We start from the raw sequence: 18,847 nt of genomic DNA on the forward strand, positions 1-18,847 counted from the left end.
GTTGTGTGTGGGTGTGGTGTGTGTGTGTGTGTGTGTGTGTGTGTGTGGTTGTGTGTTGTGTGTGTGTGTTTTGTGTGTTCGTGTGTGTGTGCGGTGTGTGTGGTGTGTGTGGTGGTGTGTAGGTGTTGTGTTTTGTGTGTGTGTGTTGTGTGTGCGAGACAGCCCGCGCCGCTTTTCATTAGCGATAAGAAACACACACACTCAACTATTTTCATTCCCCAGCCCCATTGGCCACCCTCTCCCAGCCTTAGCGCTCGCCGCATAATGGCTCAACCTTCGCTCCCCTCCTACACACACACACACACACACACACACACACACACACACACACACACAGTATAATGTATTACTCCATTACAGACAGAGAGTTGGAGATTGTGTCTGGTCTCTCTGTGGAGTCAATGAGTTCTGTATTGTGTCATCTGGAGGGAGAACTCCAGCTCTGGCAGCTTATTAGAGGAAACTAATTGGGCTGTCCACATGCCCAGCCCTCTATTTCCTGCTTTAGTTGCAGACGATTCCTAACGACAAGCAACGAGAACGTTCCAATGAGAAATGTTGAGTAAAGACCCCCTGACTCCTGGATATGTGTGTGTGTACTGTGTGTATGTAAGTTTGTGTGTGTATGTGTTGTGCATGTGTGTGTGTGTGTTTTGGGGGTGACCGGCTATGTCGACTTTCTCAGGGTTAAATCGAGGTAAACACAGATAGTGGACATGTGAGGGAGCTGATCAAAGACGTTCTAGAGCTGTGAGAAACTCCCAGATGTTGTTTTGTTGTCTCGCTCAGCCATTCGTTCTGCTGCCGTTTGCAATTTCTTGCTGTTTGTTTAGTGGGTTTGTTTAGTGACGTGACGGTGCAGCTGTCCTCTCCCTCTTTCTCTCTCACCCACCTCTAGACTCCAGTCTCTCCCATCTAATTTCCCCATCTCTTCAATTCCTCTCTGGCGTGTGTTATCGTGTTAATGTAATTCAATCTGCAGCGCTGCAAAGGGACTCATAACGACCCATGACGTTCAATTAAGGCTTCGCCCCCCTGTGGTTTGCGGGATCAGCTGGCATTTATTAAAGGTCTGTCAGTAGGAAGTTATTTACTGTAGCTGTTATGGTGATGTGATATCCATCGTTTCCGGCCAGGAGTTATTATAACGCATGTCAGTCTTCATATCACCAGCCCCAGTCACGCTTGACTGGTTTTAAAACATGGTGTTGGTAGATTCTAGATCACTCATCTCGTTGAGCGTTATGGAAATAGTTTTTTTTTTTCTCGTCGTTATTGTGAAGAGGCTCACGTGTGTGGTTTGACTTGGAACCCACGGAAACAGACGTCAACATGTCCGGTGCTCATGGTCTTGTTAGTCTTATTTACTGTTGTGAGGTGATGGGTCCCCCATTTGGGCCCAGTTTCCTCTGTGCCTGCCTGTGAGCCTATTGAAGTGGTGTTTGGCCCAGTTTCCTCTGTGGCCTGCCTGTAGCCTATTGAAGTGATGTTCGGGCCCAGTTTCCTCTGTGCCTGCCTGTGAGCCTATTGAAGTGATGTTCGGGCCCAGTTTCTCTGTGCCTGCCTGTGAGCCTATTGTAAGTGGTGTTTCGGCAGTTCCTCTGTGCCTGCCTGTGAGCTATGAAGTATGTTCGGGCCCAGTTTTCCTCTGTGCCTGCCTGTGAGCCTATTGAGTGGTGGTTCTGGCCAGTTTCCTCTGTGCCTGCCTGTGAGCCTATTGAAGTGATGTTCGGGCCCAGTTTCCTCTGTGGCTGCCTGTGAGCTATTAAAGTGATGTTCGCGCCCAGTTTCCTCTGTCGCTGCCTGTGAGCTATGAAGTGATGTTCTACGCTGTCGCCAGCGGGTGATGCGCGTTCGCATCACGCCTTTGAACCTCACGTCACAGGTGAGCGGCTCTCACTGAGCTCAAAGGCCTCGTCAGAGAGGGGCACCTTTAAAGTGACTTTACTGTCCCCATTAAAGGCTCTTAGATTCCTAAAAAGGAGGTCAAAAAGGTGGAAGTTCAGCTGGAGAGAGAGACTCGCTAAGTATCTTCGTCCAGGTCTGGCCAGCTCTCTGTTTCTCATCTTCCTCGGTTTGTCTTTGTCCGTATTAACTCGTTCTCTCCCTTCTACCGCTTTCCCCTTCTCCCTTTCCTTTCTTCTGTCCTCTCTCTCCCCCCCCCCCTCCCTCTCTCTTATTTCATTTTCGTCCTTGTGTGTTTTTAGTAAGGATCTGTGTGTAATTGCCTGTAGGGGTCCGCAGCCTCACACTTCACTCAGCGATTATCAACGGCATTCGTCCGCTCGCAAATGAGCCATTTAGGCCTCAGGGTCAACGAGCAGAATGCGGATTGCCCCGCCGTCACATTAAGGATTTGGAGTGTCAGGGACAGGGATGCCCCTGCTCCCATGGCGACATCCCGGGGACTAGCTACAGTAGCTGTCTGTGTGGTAGGGGAGACACTGTCAGTCGGATCCCGTGTTTCAGATGACAGTCATACAATGAGTCACGACTCGCAAGTAGGCAAGTAGGGCCGGTGTGGATAGATGGCTGGGGATAAAACCATGACTGTACAAGATAGAGACACCGGTGGATAGAAACACATCTGCTCTCCATCACACATTGCTTTGTTGTCAGTGTTTGGGGATTATTTATGGAGTGCTCCAGCTGGTTGTTATGGATACATGATCAGGTTCCTGTGTGGATTGGCTGTCATTTTAATTGATGGCATTGCCGTCCAACGCGGTGCCTGTGTGCTGTAGTGTATTCCTGTGATATACTCTGATGGTAAACAGCCTACCTCTAATCTAAGCACACAGTCTTTGCCCAGAACCATCGTCCCAGTGTGTACTTCTTACAGATACAGGACATTTGTTGCCGGGCAAAAAGATGCTTCCTCTGTTCCCTCCACAGTCATCAAAGCTGAATGTGCAAAGGGAAGATTGCCGCTTGCAATTTGTTCATAGACTTAGGCTTCAAAAGTGTTGTTTGTGAATGATTAAGAGGTTTGTGATGGTAGGAAAGGAAAGAGGTGACAACGAAAGTGCTTTAGGACCTACAGTTTTCCATGATAACACATTTAAAATGACAAAGCAGTCATAAGGATTGATACAGGTAGCGTCCATGTTTTTCTTTATCTAACAGTAGTTTATATTGCACTGAAATTGATTCCCGCCTGCCGGGTTCAAGTCCACACTCAAACTCTCATTAAATCAATGCTCCCGGCTAGTAACTGTGTCCTCCTAAGTAGCAGATATTTTGTAACCGGAACAAATTTGCATGGCAATTATGTGAATGTGTGCTTATTTGCGAAATTGCTTTGGCATTTATATTTTGCAGTCGAGTTAATGTAGCTATTTAAAATGGGTTCAATACGGAAAGCACACTTAAGGCTGTGGGAACGTTCTAGCCTGGGCTGTGTGTTATTCGCATTATTGGATATTACATTTAAAATCTTTGCATAAGCCTCTACAAGTTTTGAAATCTCAGTTGTTTTCCCATCCCTGTTGCCTCACCCGAAGCCCTCGTAAAAAACAGGGGCTCTGGTTTCTTGGCAGCTCCAACTGGAACAAACAACACAAAATGGCACCCAGATGGAACATTTTCCTACTTAGTTGGATGAAACTGTAGCCCCTGTGAGTGTTGTGGTGATTTTATATGGCCACCGAGGATCTCTCTCTCTCTGTTAGACAATAACACAGGGGAGAGGTTGTCATTACCAACAAATAGTTATCACGGGTCACTGGTGGAACACAATGAGAAACAGTCGTTTCACAGGCTACGCTACGTTCGTATCTCTTTCAAACACCAAGATGTTTAATACGAAACAGAGGGGGTATTAAAACCAGTTGGCCAGTGTTGATACTCAGTGTTATTTCAGTGGCTCACAGACTTCAATTCTCGTTTCCAGGTTGCCAACTCTGACTAGAGAGAAGTAAGTCCATGACCCTGAACTACTACAGCGATGGACAAGAAAAGTGGTAAGTAAACCCACATAAAAATACCAGATTACTATAGAATTCTGTCGTTTTTATTTATCAAAGTAAGTTGACTGAGAACACATTCTCAACCTGGAGAATAGTTACAGGGGAGAGGATGAATGAGCCAATCGGAAGCTGGGGATGATTAGGTGACCATGATGGTATGAAGGCCAGCTTGGGAATTTAGCCAGGACACCAGGGTTAACCCCCCTACTCTACGATAAGTGCCATGGGATCTTCAGTGACCACAGAGAGTCAGAACACCTGTTTAACATCCAAAAGACAGCGCCTTACAAAGGGCAATGTCCCCAATCACCGCCCTRGGGCATTAAGATATTTTKGGGGGACCAGAGGAAAGAGTGCTCCTACTGGCCCTCCAACACCACTTCCAGCAGCATCTGGTCGCCCCTCCAGGGACCAACTAGAACCAACCCTGCTTAGCTTCAGAGTCAAGCCAGCAGTGGGATGCAGGGTGGTGTGCTACTGTAGTGAACTGTAGTATCCCTCGATCGTGTAGTKCTTACCACACGATCGAGGGACACAGCGCAGGACACTTTTGAGACGCAAGCAAGAGCATAGAAAATGCCGACAGCATGGCTTCTAACGAAAACATACCTCCACGCCCGCAGCTTGACAAAACTGTCTCCAGAAGTGAACTATGGGAAAACCTTGATTACAGATCAGACGAGGGCCAGCGCACCAGAAAAACTAAGCAAAAGATTGCTGAGGAGTATTTCTGTCTGTATTTCCCCTTTTGTGGGGGAAAAATCATTCTGATTGCCAGGTCCTAGCTCCCCAGTGGGTTGGCCTAGACCCTCCAAGGCCCACCCATGGCTACACCCCTGACATTCATGTGAAATCCATAGATTAGACTTCTGTTCGGTATATGATTACACAAACCAAAAGTCAYGTGAAATGCACTTAACTTGACAGCAATACTTCACATTTGTCTGGGCTTGCTAGCAGTAGCTACTAGCACCAGCCAGCAGCCCTGGGCATCCTGGGAAGTGAATGCACTCTTGGAATCATTGAATACTGTGTAAATTCTATTGTATTTTTATGGTAGACTGCAATATAGAAGCTTCAGAAATTAGCTTCAAAGTATGTAGTTTTGGAACTAAACTATTATTTTAATACATTAAATGAGCTGTAATGAATTAGAGGTCTAATGTCATTTGACCCAATATTATGGCCATAGACTAGCAAATGAACCATGATATGTATCAAATTACATTTTTCAAACAGTTTAAATGTATTTGTACAATTGTTTGTACATACTTCCACTATGGGTTTTGCATATGGAAAATTGGAGGTATTCTGATTTAGTATGGTGTTAATTTTTTTGTTGCAAGAAATTGATTATGGAATAGAAGACATTGTATTTGTTCTACCAGTTAACATTGTTCAATGTTTAAAAAAATAATAAAGCCCAGTGGTTATTCTGTGACTTTAGCTAATATATATATTTTTTTTTTTGCCGTGTTATCGTTTCAGTATATGAGTATCGTTTCAGTATATGAGTATCGTTTTGGTATTGAGTATCGTTTCGGTGTAGAGTATTATGATCCTAAACCTGGTATTGGTATCCAAGTCAAAAATCTGGTATCGTGACAACACAACATCTTACCGTCCAGAACCAGTGTATGCAGCAGGCAATACACTCGTATCACCCGTGGATCAGTTTATTCCTAAAACATTGTCCATTCAGGCTGAAAATTAGCCACCATGCTAGTGGCTAATGCYTAGGAATGCTAGTCCCTGGGGTTGTGTACCACGTTCAGCCAATCAGGTTGCAGCAGTCTGTTGTYTACCTCTGGCTGAACGTGGGGCGCAACATCAGGAAGTTGCATTAGCCACTAGTATGGTGGTGGGAAATGGTGTTTCAATGTAAGCATATTTTGGACAGTAAGATGAAATGACAATATCGCCATCTGCCAGATTTCGGGATAATTATTTTGTATACTGTGTAGAATACTACACACTGTAGTATCCCTCGATCACGTAGTGTTTGATCGATTAGACTACGAGTTAGCTTTGTCGATGCCGTTTTGATTTCAACTTGCTGTCCTTGGGGAGCTCATGCCGTGGATTTTCTCTGAGGTTCCCCCTCAATCGTGTGGTGCTAACTATAGAATTTTGTAGTATACGGTAGAATGCTATACTCCACACTAGTATACCCTTAATTGATTTTGACTATTTAAAACTACCACACATGTTGATGTAATGCATTTAGACATTTGTGAAGAATAACACTAAAAAAGTGTCAAATGTATTTCCATTGTGGCCCTAGTTCAAACATCAAACCTGTTATACATTTACAGCTAACCCRCATGAAAATAGTACAGTATGCTATGGTCTAAATACTGTAGCATACCATAGTATTCACTAGTTATTTTTTTTTGCAGATTTAGTGTAGTACACACTAGTGTTGTCATGGACATAACTAGTATAACATACCCCAGTTAATGTTYAATGAGGGGAACACCTCAACCAGAACTTAAGACAGATTCGTAACAGGCCACCTATTGAGTTGAATCAACAGTTCTGAGCAATGCAACAGACACCTCAGCAGAAATATATATGTTGTATGTATTTATTACAACTATAACATCGAAACGTTAGACAGGTTCTAGGCCCATTAAAGGGAAGCCGTACAGAGGCAGATATAAAAGAACAAGCAAAGTTCATTAACGCTTAGATTGGAGGATTAGGTTTCCGTGTTTGACACRYGAGTAACACATTAACAAGARTACACCGAAATGACTTGGATGCTACTTCCACTAGATAGCCTTTTGAAATAGTGCTTTCACAGAGATTCAGCTAACCAACTTCGTAAGATTACCAAAAAGTGACAAGCAATACYGTACTTCCGATGGTCGAAAACAAATAAGAGTTACACTGCATTTACATAAACAATAGATTTTAGAAATACAAAATGGACTTTACTTAAAGACCTTTTTGGAGGGTGCTGCCAATAACTGGCTGGACCTCAAACCAGCAAAGCCTCTCCAAACAAACCAATTGACACGAGACTTGTATTGAACTGAGACTTGGTAGGCATTGTATGGAATAAGGTTTATCTAAAAGTAGWCCATGGTGCGATTTAATAATGGACAATAACAGCAATGAATATACATAATTCAATTGTCTGTTAATCAATGACAATATGCAAATTAAATAAGCATATAAATGCGTTATGCATAAATATAGCAGCAGTTAACCAGAAAGGGGGTGCAATAGCATGCAGCATGGTACGACGAAGATATAGCAGGCTAATTGATCAATGTCTACATAGCATGGCAAGCAAACAAAAAAAACGAACAGAAGTAGGAAGCCTAGCAATAAAGCACTTACTGYAGTTAGCATAACAAAGGCAATGCACAAAAAGCATAACATTTATTAACGTGACCATTAACACTACAAGTACCAAAGAGAACAGATCAAGGGACTCAAAATGGCTGTTTGACTGAGCCGTTAGCATTTCACAGCCACTAGCGAACAATGTCACCTATGCAAAACAATCAATGACGAGGGAGTCCTCTTCTTATCCTCTTCTGTGAGAKAAAAAGTGTGTACTTTACATTTCAATGTCATGGTTTGTGAGAGTTGTTTGTTCTSCTCAACTACTCAGCTTTGTCTKGGTGAAGGAGCSAGATTTGAAAGGAGGCACCCTCGAACGTGCCCGTWCCTTACCATAGAGATGGGTAGAAGGCACACCTGTCACGAATACCCTCCCCCGCATCCAYGTCACCGAGCAGGGAATTCTGTACAAATATAAAAAAACAACTGCCAGTTCCTTTTGGTTTTACCAGTATAAATCATTAGACCACCAAATATACATACCCAGATAGTGGCTTGCTCTACTCTGACAATCGTAAAAATGCTAGGTATATGAAACGATCCTCTTTGACTAGCCCGAGATGTACTCTTAATTAAGGAGCCTACCGTTAACTCCTTAAGGACAACTTAGGACGTTGGCCAARAAATACAAAAAGGATAGTGGAAAATGGTGTTTAATAATAAAGAATGTACGCATATTTTCCCTGCAATTAATGCTAGTTAAGGAGGAAATTGATGCCTTTGAGCCTGAATGGAGGATGCTTTATGTAAGAGTTAGTCCATGGGTGACGCGACTGTATCGGCTGCCTGGGTTACTATAATCTTTTGTTTTCTGGTAACGTGTTACCTTCAGACAAGTCACCATTGTGTTCATGAGAATCTCATCTTTCCATGTGGTGGTATGGTATTTGYGCGTCTGTTACTTTCTCACTTATCATTATTCAGGATTCATTCAGAATTATCCATAATCATGGTWGCATMCACATTAATGTAGAAGTATTTAGAAACATATTCTTATTTRCAATAAAMSTGACTCCAAAACGACACAATACATTACTTACCATTCATTTATATTGGGCACAWAATAATCTGAAACACAACCAAAACAACAGCAAATGTATCCAACAAGTTTATACAGTCAAAAGTTTAATGTAGTCATTGCGTGCTAGGAATATGGGACCAAATAATTAACTTTTTACTACTTTAATACACATATAAGTGGATTTGTCCCAATCCTTTTGGTTCCCTAAAATGGGGGGGGACTATGTACAACAAGTAAATACTAAAAGGATCACACAATATGGGTGAAAATACTCTCAAATGAAAGCTGACAGTCTCCACTTTAACCCCAAAGTGCTGGAGTACAGAGCCAAAACAACAAATCTGTGTCACTGTCCCAATACTTTTGGAGCTCACTGTATTTGACCCATAGTCGGGCAAGTAGTGGTGCTGAGGGTGTTGCAGCACCCCTTGAAACATCTTGAAAGTGGTGCACTGGGCATTTACTAGTATTAGACTGATATAGATTTCTTTTTCAGCTTCTCCACTTTGGAAAAAAAGTGAGTTGTATAATTAAGAACAGTATTTACAGGATTCAGTAGTTGGAATTGTAAGAGTTGTTGCCCTGCCCCTTTCTCTGTGATTGTCATTCTAATGGTATCCAGAAAGAACAAAACCCTGTCCTCAAACATTTACATCAAATCACATGGAAAACAACCACTTGATGTGCAGTATTAATTTAGCGTCCTTATAAAACCGCTTCATGTAAATTTACCTTACTGTATTGTAGGCTGCTCGTCTGGGTTTGTACCAAGGTCCCATGTAGCTCAGTTGGTAGAGCATGGTGCTTACAACTGCAGSGTTGTGGGTTTGWTTCCCATGGGGGACAAGTAATAAAATGTGTGCCCTCACTACTATAAGGGACTCTCCATAAGAGAGTCTACTGAAAATGAATGAATAGACTGTTTCACTTTTATTTCAATCAACTGGAAAACATATAAAACAAGTATTTTTATATTCCACAAGTATTATCAGATTAACTGTTTTGTACAGATAATTATCAGACTCAAGTTACAAATGGTGGTAAACACTCAAATACATTTAGTTTGCATTTTCTCACAAAAGTAGTTCACTGAGCTTTCACTAGTCCTGTATTAGTAGACCGATATAGATGTCTTCAGCRCAAGCCCCCCCMMAAAAATCTGCATCCCCAAAAAATCGGCAGCCCCCTCCGGAATGAGCTTCATGTTTTGCCCAAGGGCGAACAATACTGTACAGCATGTCCCTGGATGCATGGGGATGACTGTGAATACTAAAAACTCTCTCTTCATGTTGCAGYAAATGGCTACCCTAGATCCGAAGGAGAGAGTGGAGGTGGGGGTCAGAGGAAGCAGCTGCCCTACTCCGTAGAGACCCCCTACGGCTTCCACCTGGACCTTGATTTCCTCAARTATGTGGACGATATCGAGAAAGGCAACACCATCAAGAGGGTGCACATCCAGCGCAAGGCCAGAGGCCCTCCTAAGTTCAGCACCCTGCCCAGGAACTTCAGCCTGCTTGGGCATGGAGCCAGGCCGGCCCCTAAGGACACCTGGTCTTCCACCTCCACCCTAGGGCCCAAGCCCCGGGGCAGAATTACTGATGTCCAGCAGATCTTAGATTTTAGACCCAGTGATGGAGGTAGTGGCACATCGGGGGGTCATAGCCAGAACAGCAGGGTGCAGGGGAGTAGCTTTTCCTCTGCCAGGCCCAGGGAGGAGGCAGGTGCTGGGCCTTGGGTGTTAGGCGAACAGCCCCTGGGGAGGCCCAACCTCCTTCGGACGTCCAGCATGCCAGTCACCATCCCGCACAGGAAGGCCTCTGAGTCTGGGGACGAAAGAACGGAGAACGGCTCATCTGAGAACGTGGTCCGCGCTGTTCCCCAGGACCGGTCGGGGCTGCACCAGCAGATCACCGCAGCCCTGAAGAGGGTCAGAGAGCTGGAGGACATGGTGAGGACCATCCCAGAGCTCAAGTCCCAGATCTGCTCACTGAGGGTGGAGAGAGAGCAGCTAATCCTCAGGCTGCAGGTCCAAACCAAGCCCCAGCCTCCAGCCCACCCACAAAGTGCCTCGCCCTCCCCAGCCCTAAGCACTGATCCTGGGCCAGCCTCTCAGCCGCCGGGGGCTGAAGCAACAGTGGATCCCGGGAGAGCAGAGAGCACCGTGTCAGAGACAGAAATGCAACAGGAATCCTTAAAGAGTACCGCACAAGAAGAAGAACCAGATAGGCTTTTAGCAGCACAGGAACCAGAGAGACAAGCACAGACAGCAGAGGGACCAGATAGACAAACAGCATTTCTGAATCCATTAGTGCACACAGAGGAAAGGCAAACAGAGCAACCAGAGAACATTGCAACACCGAAAGCACCAGAACCTTTAGACAACAGAGTGTTTGTGCAAGTCGTAGAGGGAGTCAGTGTCAGTGGTGAGGAGGACCTGCTCAGTGTCGAACAGCTCCAGGCTAAGCTAGTAGCGCTAGAGGCTAAGCTAAGTCAGGCTAGCGAAGACCTGGAGAGAACGAACAGTCTCCTGAAACAACAGGTAGAGGAGAACAGGATGAAGGAGGAGAGGATACTACAGCTGAGCGTGGGAGGGACAGGAGGAGCGGAGGAGGTGTCCAGGGAGAGACAGACAAGTAGGAGGACCAGTGTGGACCAGCAGACCGAGACAGAGAGAGTGGGAAGTGCGAGTCAGGAGACAGAGACGGAGAGGGCGGATACGGTGGAGCAAGGCACAGATACAGAAAGGATAGTCATCTGTTTAATCGGAAAGGGGGCTGGTGGTGTGGAACAGGGGACGGAGACGGAGCGGTTTGACACTCAAGACCAGGTGACAGAGACAGAGATGGTAGTTGTATGTCCAGTCAGACCGCGGGCTAAAAGTGTGGCTCGGGGAACAGAGACGGAGAGAGTGGATACAGTGGACCAGGTGACAGACACACCGCCTGGAGTCAGCTTAGACCAGGTGACAGAGACAGAGATGCAGACAGTAGTCAGTGTAGATCAGACAACAGAGACAGCACCTGTGCGTCCAGTGAGACCAGCGAGACATAGGGCTAACAGTGTGGACCGGGGAACAGAGACACAGACACTGGATCCTGTGAACCAGGTGACAGTGACAGAGACACAGACAGGAGTCCGTGTAGACCAGGTGACAGAGACACAAACACAGACAGCACCTGTACGTCCAGTGAGACRTAGGGCTAACAGTGTGGACAGGGGGACAGAGACAGAAAGAGTGGGTACAGTTGACCAGGTGACAGAGACAGTCGTAGCACAGAGTGCATATCAGCAGACAGAGACAGAGGGAGACAGAGTCGAGACCAGCAATAACCCACATAGAGAAATAGAGATTGAGAGTGCGGCCATAGTAAGTGCGGCCATAGAAAGTGCGGTCTCAGAAATTGTGGAAGCASAACGTGTAGTCTCACGCAGTGTGGTTAAAGATGGTGAGATCGCTGAGAGTGCGGTACGTTTTGTGGTTATAGAAAGTGTGGGCAAAGAGAATGGGGTCACAGAGAATGTAGTCACAGGAAGTATGGTAAAGAGGCAAGTAGTGGTAGTAGAGGAGACTGTCGTTGAACAAATTACATTGACTGAAAGTGTTGTTACACAGAGTACAACCACAGAGAGTACAGTCATAGAGAATTTGGCAACTGAGAGTGAGGTTGTAAAGACCACAGTTACAGAGAGTACGGTCACAGAAAGTGCGGTCATAGAATCTCCAGCCCCAGAGAGCCCAGAAGTAGCACCCAGTCCCTCTTCCAGCCAGACCCAGATGGGTCAGAAGGAGTCGGAGCAGGCCCAGCCCCAGCCCCAGGACTCTCGTCGGGGGTCCAACCCAGTGTTGGCCCAGGCCCCTCGCCAGGGGTCTAACCCAGCCCTCGGCCAGGTGGTGACGCGCCTCACAGGGCTGATCAATGAGCAGTGGGCCCAGCTAGGTAGCAGCCAGGACAAGCCAGACAAGCAGGAGACCACCAGCCCGAGTGCCCAGAAGCCTGCAGAAGGGCAGGGCATGCCCGCTGCAGGGAAGCCTTTAGCGGGGAAGGCAACGGGGAAGTCAGGTCTGTCTAAGATGAGCTCCATCCAGAGCCAGCTGGTCAGCTCCCTCAGTGCCCTGTCTGCCTTCTACTCCCCTGGACAGAAGGCAGCTGCCAGCAAACAACAAGGTTGGTCAATGTTTTTGTACAGTATCAATGTAGTTAACATAGTAAGTACATATGTGGTCCAGGCTGGAATCAAATCCGCTGTACATGTATGTCCCACTATCATCTCAGACTGGGCSTAAGTAAGCATTTCGCTGTTAGTCTACGCCGGTTGTTTACGAAGCATTTGACAAATGAAATTTGATTTGAAGATATTCTAACGTTCCCCAACATGTCGTGGAGCAGGCTAAATGACGTTGTTGGATGACCTCCAAGAACAGATCAAATATGCAGTTTCTTCTCCCTCTCCCTTTTTTCCCCCGTTCCCTCCTTCTTCCCCCTCTCACCTCTCTTCCTCTCCGTGTTGTGTTTTGGCCCAGAAGCTAGAGTGCACGTACTGCAGCTCAGGTGAATGTCAGTGTGGRGAGCATACACAACAGCGTGACCTTTGATTGTGACCCCCCATCCCGCGCTGTGCGTTCAGCTACTGATTGTTCTGGAGAGCGTCATTGACATTTGAGAAAAGGTCTGGCTTAAATTGACAGTCAAAGACAAGTACACTGAATTTAGACTACCAAACAGATTCAGATCCAGATCCACTTTATTATCCCACCAGGGGGAAATTAATTTGGTCATGTGCTTTAAAAGACGGTACATAAAACACGAAAAATACAGAAAAGACACAATAGAATTCGTTCGAAAGTGCTCTAGCTACACGTTTAAAGTGAAAGTGCAATATGCTGTATGCTAGAAGGACCAACAGACTATCTATTATACAGCCTAATGGCTGCTGGAATAAAAGAGTCCCCATATCTACCTGTTTTGATTTTCTTTTGAAGAAGCCTCTTTCCCCTCGTCCCGGATGCTGCTGTAACTGAGTTTGGAGTGAAGGGGATGAGCGCTGACCTGTAAAATGCTTTCAAGTTTTAGGAGGATGGGTTTTGTGTACGGGTTGGTGGCTGCTTCTTGATTTATACCAATTATCCGTCCCGCCGTCTTGATCAAGCAGTGAAGCTTGACTTGGTCTTTGCATTGGCATGTTTCCAAACACACATATCAGACCAAAGGACAGGACACTCTGCTTATTTAGACCCAATTACCATCACTTCAAAATAAGTTACTAAATATCGTCCAGTTTGTAACATTCTCTATGAAAAGTGCTTTTAAATTATGTGTAATGTGTGTAATGTGTAATGTAATGTGTGTAATGTGTAGTGGGCTTTGAAAATATTTATGTATGTACGTTGTAATTTAAAAATAAAATGTTTATGACAGTAGTTTGATAAACTGAAGAAAATAAATATTTTCATCAAGTTTCTGACATTTTAATGTTTATTCGTTTTTTTAGAATATTACTATTGGACCAAAATATCAACAAATCTCAAAATTGATAGGTAGATGCAAAAATTCAATTTCAACAAACACTACCCTATAAGGTAGTCCATTGTATCATTAGATATTGGTGGATCAAATCCCCAAGCTGACAAGGTAAAAATCTGTTGTTCTGCCCCTGAACAAGGCAATTAACTCACTATTCCCCGGTAGGCCGTCATTGTAAATAAGAATTTGTTCTTAACTGACTTGCCTAGTAACAAGTCCCTTACATGTACGAGCCTCTAGTCATGTCTAGATGGTATACATCTTATGTAAAAAAGTAACATGTTTGCATTTTAGCGAACTCTAACCCTTTTCCTAACCTTAACCTAATTCTCTTAACCTGCTATGTTAATTATCCTAACCTGCTGTATAAATTCTCATAACCTGCTACAAAAAGTCCGCACATGTACCCTAAAAGGTACCATAAGAGATCATATGTGCACCTCTGGTACATGATGTGTATTTTGATCGTTTTGTACCCCAGGGAACAATACTGTACCCTAACCATACCCTTTTTTTTACTGAGTAGTGACTGTAGCAGGTGTTGTAATGTCATGTTGTTATCCTCCTTGATGCTGTTAGAATCTTCTTGTTTGACCCAGCAGAAAGTGCACATCTGCTTCAGATTTATGTAGAGTAGGTGATTAGTGTATCCATATGGTGTGTGTGTGTGTGTGTGTGTGTGTGTGTGTGTGTGTGTGTGTGTGTGTGTGTGTGTGTGTGTGTGTGTGTGTGTGTGTGTGTGTGTGTGTGTGTGTGTGTGTGTGTGTGTGTGTGTGTGTGTGTGTGTGTGTGTGTGTGTGTGTGTGTGTGTGTGTGTGTGTGTGTGTGTGTGTGTGTGTGTACACAAGAGACCCTGTACGTGCTGAAGATGGAAAGCACACACTACCCTATTTCCCAGAGGCCTGACAACTCTCTTTCTGTGTCTATATCTGCCTCGCTCTCTCTTTCTCTCGCTCTCTCTTTCTCTCTGTCTCTCTCTCTCTCGTTCTCTAGGTCTGAAATCCATCATGAAGAAGAACGATGCTGCTGACAAGCAGGGGAACAGAGGAGGAGCCAAGAAGAACCTAAAGTTTGTGGGAGTCAACGGAGGGTAAAGATCGTACAGTGCTGTATGTAGGTGTAGCCTATATACATGTACTGTATACTGCATACTGTATGCATTACAGAACTATATTTGGGATATTTTGCCTAATGCATATTGTTTATGCTATAGTACGTATAGCATAATGAATTCAGCATACAATACTATACAGTTCTATAGTATTTACGTTGACTAAAGCAATTGTACACAAGAGGACGTGCTAAACGACTTATTTAGCACGGCTGTGTTGCGGTTGTAAGTACGAGGCGGAGCTGAGCACAACCTTGAGTGTACAATGAATAACACTAGTTTGATAAATGTATTCATAGGCTACTATTTCATCCCTCCACAAAAATATAGTTTCGACACAAATCTATGGTTGCAGGCCAAGCCAGCTGGTCGATTGGCGTCGTTATCATTCAAACCTACTGGTCGTTCATTCAATTTGCATCATTGCTATGGGCAGGCACTGCTAGTGCTGCTGACAGTGATAGCGCTGTCCGCCGTGCTGAATTTAGCGCATCAATAATCACGCTCATCAAGCAGAAATACCAACACTTGTAGCCTACTGCCGGACCATTTTACAGAAAGGGGAATTATTGTAATCATAAAACTGACACGATTGATTTATTTCCATCATCCACTATTTGTTGTAAACATTAATGTGCTCATTGCCGTTCATTGTGCAGCCTTTGGAGTATGCATCTAACTGGGCCTAGTCAGCCGTTTAGCCGGAACTGGCGGGTGGTTCGTGAAGTCGGACCCTGTCAGGATGTTGTTCCACCTTTTCCTGCTGTCCAGGGAAGGGGTCCAGTTGGCTAGCTCTTCAGGGAGCTCTCCGGCTCTATGCCCGCTGATTGTCATTATCTCTCTGGCTTTCAGAGAGAAGCTTCTGATGGAGTGGTTTGTGTATTTTTTGGTGTGCGACATCAGGAGAGAGAGAGAGAGAGAGAGAGAGAGAGAGAGAGAGAGAGAGAGAGAGAGAGAGAGAGAGAGAGAGAGAGAGAGAGAGAGAGAGAGAGAGAGAGAGAGAGAGAGAGAGAGAGAGAGAGAGAGAGAGAGAGAGAGAGAGAGAGAGAGAGAGAGAGAGAGAGAGAGAGAGGAGAGAGAGAGAGAGAGAGAGAGAGAGAGAGAGAGAGAGAGAGAGAGAGAGAGGAGGAAGAGAGAGAGAGAGGAAGAGAGAGAGAGAGAGAGAGAGAGAGAGAGAGAGAGAGAGAGAGGGCAAGAAAAGAGGATGAGAGGAGGAGAGAACGGAACCTTTGATGCACAAGATTTGAAGAAACCTAATATCAAAATATGTAGACTATTTATTTCCACAACAAACCTTGCACAGTCGGCGCAGCATGGAACCGTGTGTTACCTCCGACTGGCTCCCGACTGTACCACACACTACAGAGACCACCCGCTTGAGATGCAGGTAGAAGGCTGGGGTGTCTTGCAGGAGCTTGCTAATATACACTGAGTATACATTAAGAACATCTTCTCTTTCCATGACATAGACTGACCAGGTGAATTCAGGTGAAAGCTATGATCCCACACTTGTAAATCCACTTCAATCAGTGTAGATGAAGGGGAGGAGACAGGTTAAAGAAGGATTTTTAAGCCTTGAGACAATTAAGACATGGATTGTGTATGTGTACGTTTCAAAGGGTGAATGGACAAGACAAAATATTTAAGTGACTTTGAACGGGGTATGGTAGTAGGTGCCAGACGCACCGGTTTGTGACAAGAACTATAACGCTGCTGGGTTTTTCACATTCAACAGTTTCCCATGTGTATCAAGAATGGTCCCCCACCCAAAGGACATCCAGCCAACTTGACACAACTGTGGGAAGCATTGGGGTCAACATGGGCAAGCATCCTTTTGGAATGCTTTTGACACCTTGTAGAGTCCATGCCCTGACGAATTGAGGCTGTTCTGAGGGGTGGTGAACTCCTAGCTGAGAAATGGTCAACTCCGTTCTCTAATATCGAGGTTGAGTTTTGATAAGTTGAGTTTTGATAAATGGTCGCGTGATTTTCGAGCAACAACATTGAGTCACCTTCAATCAATACTAATCAATTCTGAAAACGCTTACCTGTACCTATGTTTGTTCTGTACAACCGCGGTCCTTCCACGGGCTGCTGAAATTCATACTTTTACTAAAAACTTTTATTGAATACATCCACCGACTTTTTCATAATTTGTACGTAAACTACGATTCAATTGGCACATGTGCATTCGCGCTGAGTTGAGCAACACAAATTTGAAAAAAGTTGGTTGTATTTGTTATAAAAGTTTGCATTAAAAGTATGAATTTCAGCACCAGCGGAAGGACCACGGTTGTACAGGACAAACATAGGTACATGTAATCAATCACAATGCTTGTTTTGACCAATCCATTGTAGAAATTTACACACGGAACACTACAGATGCCATATCTTAATTTTAGCCGGTTTCACACAGCAGGAAAATGTATTATGTTGTTTTAATGGACATTTTCTGTAAGGTAGCCTTGCAGTTAGAGAGAAACCTTGAGCAAGGCACTTAACTGATTCAGAGGGGTTGGGTTAAATGCGGAAGACACATTTCAGTTACATTCAGTTCGACAACTGACTAGGTATCCCCCTTTCCCTTTCCCTTTTAACCCCCCACAACAACAGCTCCCCGGGCGCCCATTGTGGCAGCCCCCCGCTCCATCCAAAAAAACTGTATGTGTCTGTGTGTGTCTTTCAGAGGGGTGGGTTAAAAGCGGAAGTAATATTTCGGTTGGACCWTGTGTGCAATTGACCAATAAAGTTATTTTAATCTTAATCTTAATTTTCATTAGGGCAAATCAAGACTGAAATGTTCAAGAGAAAATTACAACCTTTATAAGCCTTGAATACACTACAAGTTTGCATTTCCTGCCGTGCAGGAAAATTCCTGCAATGGTATGATCAAATTAAGATACGGCATCTGTATTTCTTCACACTCCTCACACAGCCTGTGGTGTTCTGGCCTTCTGCTCACCCTTTCTCTGTTTGTCTATCTGCTCCATCTTTCATCCTGTCTTTCCCATAGACACATTGCCCTCACTCTGACACTGATGCTCTCTGATTCAGCTGTGTCCTGCTTGTCAAAGGCCTCTCTCCTGTCTGTGTGATTAGAACAGGCTGGCCTAGCATTAGTGCTATAGTTAGTATAAGTAAAGGACTTAGCATTAGTGCTATAGTTAGTATAAGTAAAGGACTAAGCATTAGTGCTATAGTTAGTATAAGTAAAGGACTTAGCATTAGTGCTATAGTTAGTATATGTAAAGGACTTAGCATTAGTGCTATAGTTAGTATAAGTAAAGGACTTAGCATTAGTGCTATAGTTAGTATAAGTAAAGGACTTAGCATGAGTGCTATAGTTAGTATATGTAAAGGACTCACACCCAGGCTCAAACCCAGGACCTCTGCCTTGCTAGCACATGTGACCACCCTCCTGAAGCTTCTTACCAGTCACTGCCACGCAAAAAGCTAGCTATTTGCTGGCACAAATGGGGACACTTCAGGCTGAGGAGTAAGTTTCACACATTCCCATGTGCTACAAATATACTACCTGCTGACTGGCCCTCCCACCAGCACACACATAATTACTATAGCCTGGCCATAACACATTGCTGGGCCTGACAGCAGACAGCAGCCCGCCCCTCTCATCAAAACTATAACACACAACACAGTCAGGCTGGATCTACTGATGTACTGATTCTTTGATTTCTTACCTGATGAGGTTCATTCAGATAACAGCTCCAAGGGAGACTCTTATCATGACACAACAAACTATAATAATTGTGGAAGCTGATCAAAATTAACATTTCTGAAGATGTTTTTTTAATTGTTTATTTTTTTTTTAGGGGGTCGAACATCTTTAATATTGCAAATAGATTGTGGATTC

General features: G+C 44.5%; 1 protein-coding gene across 1 annotated transcript in view; it reads left to right on the forward strand.

The window, feature by feature from the left end:
* The window catches only part of LOC111971374 (KN motif and ankyrin repeat domain-containing protein 1-like), a 36,338-nt gene that overhangs the window by 1,544 nt on the left and 15,947 nt on the right, over nt 1–18,847 (forward strand). Inside the window, exons 2-4 of the mRNA XM_023998121.2 lie at nt 3,893–3,962; nt 9,639–12,509; nt 14,859–14,955. Coding sequence (XP_023853889.2) covers nt 3,947–3,962; nt 9,639–12,509; nt 14,859–14,955 — 2,984 coding nt within the window. The 5' untranslated portion in view covers nt 3,893–3,946. The remainder of the gene's footprint in view (nt 1–3,892; nt 3,963–9,638; nt 12,510–14,858; nt 14,956–18,847) is intronic.

The sequence above is a fragment of the Salvelinus sp. IW2-2015 genome, linkage group LG13 (assembly GCF_002910315.2).
Source record: "Salvelinus sp. IW2-2015 linkage group LG13, ASM291031v2, whole genome shotgun sequence".
Lineage (NCBI taxonomy): Eukaryota > Metazoa > Chordata > Actinopteri > Salmoniformes > Salmonidae > Salvelinus > Salvelinus sp. IW2-2015.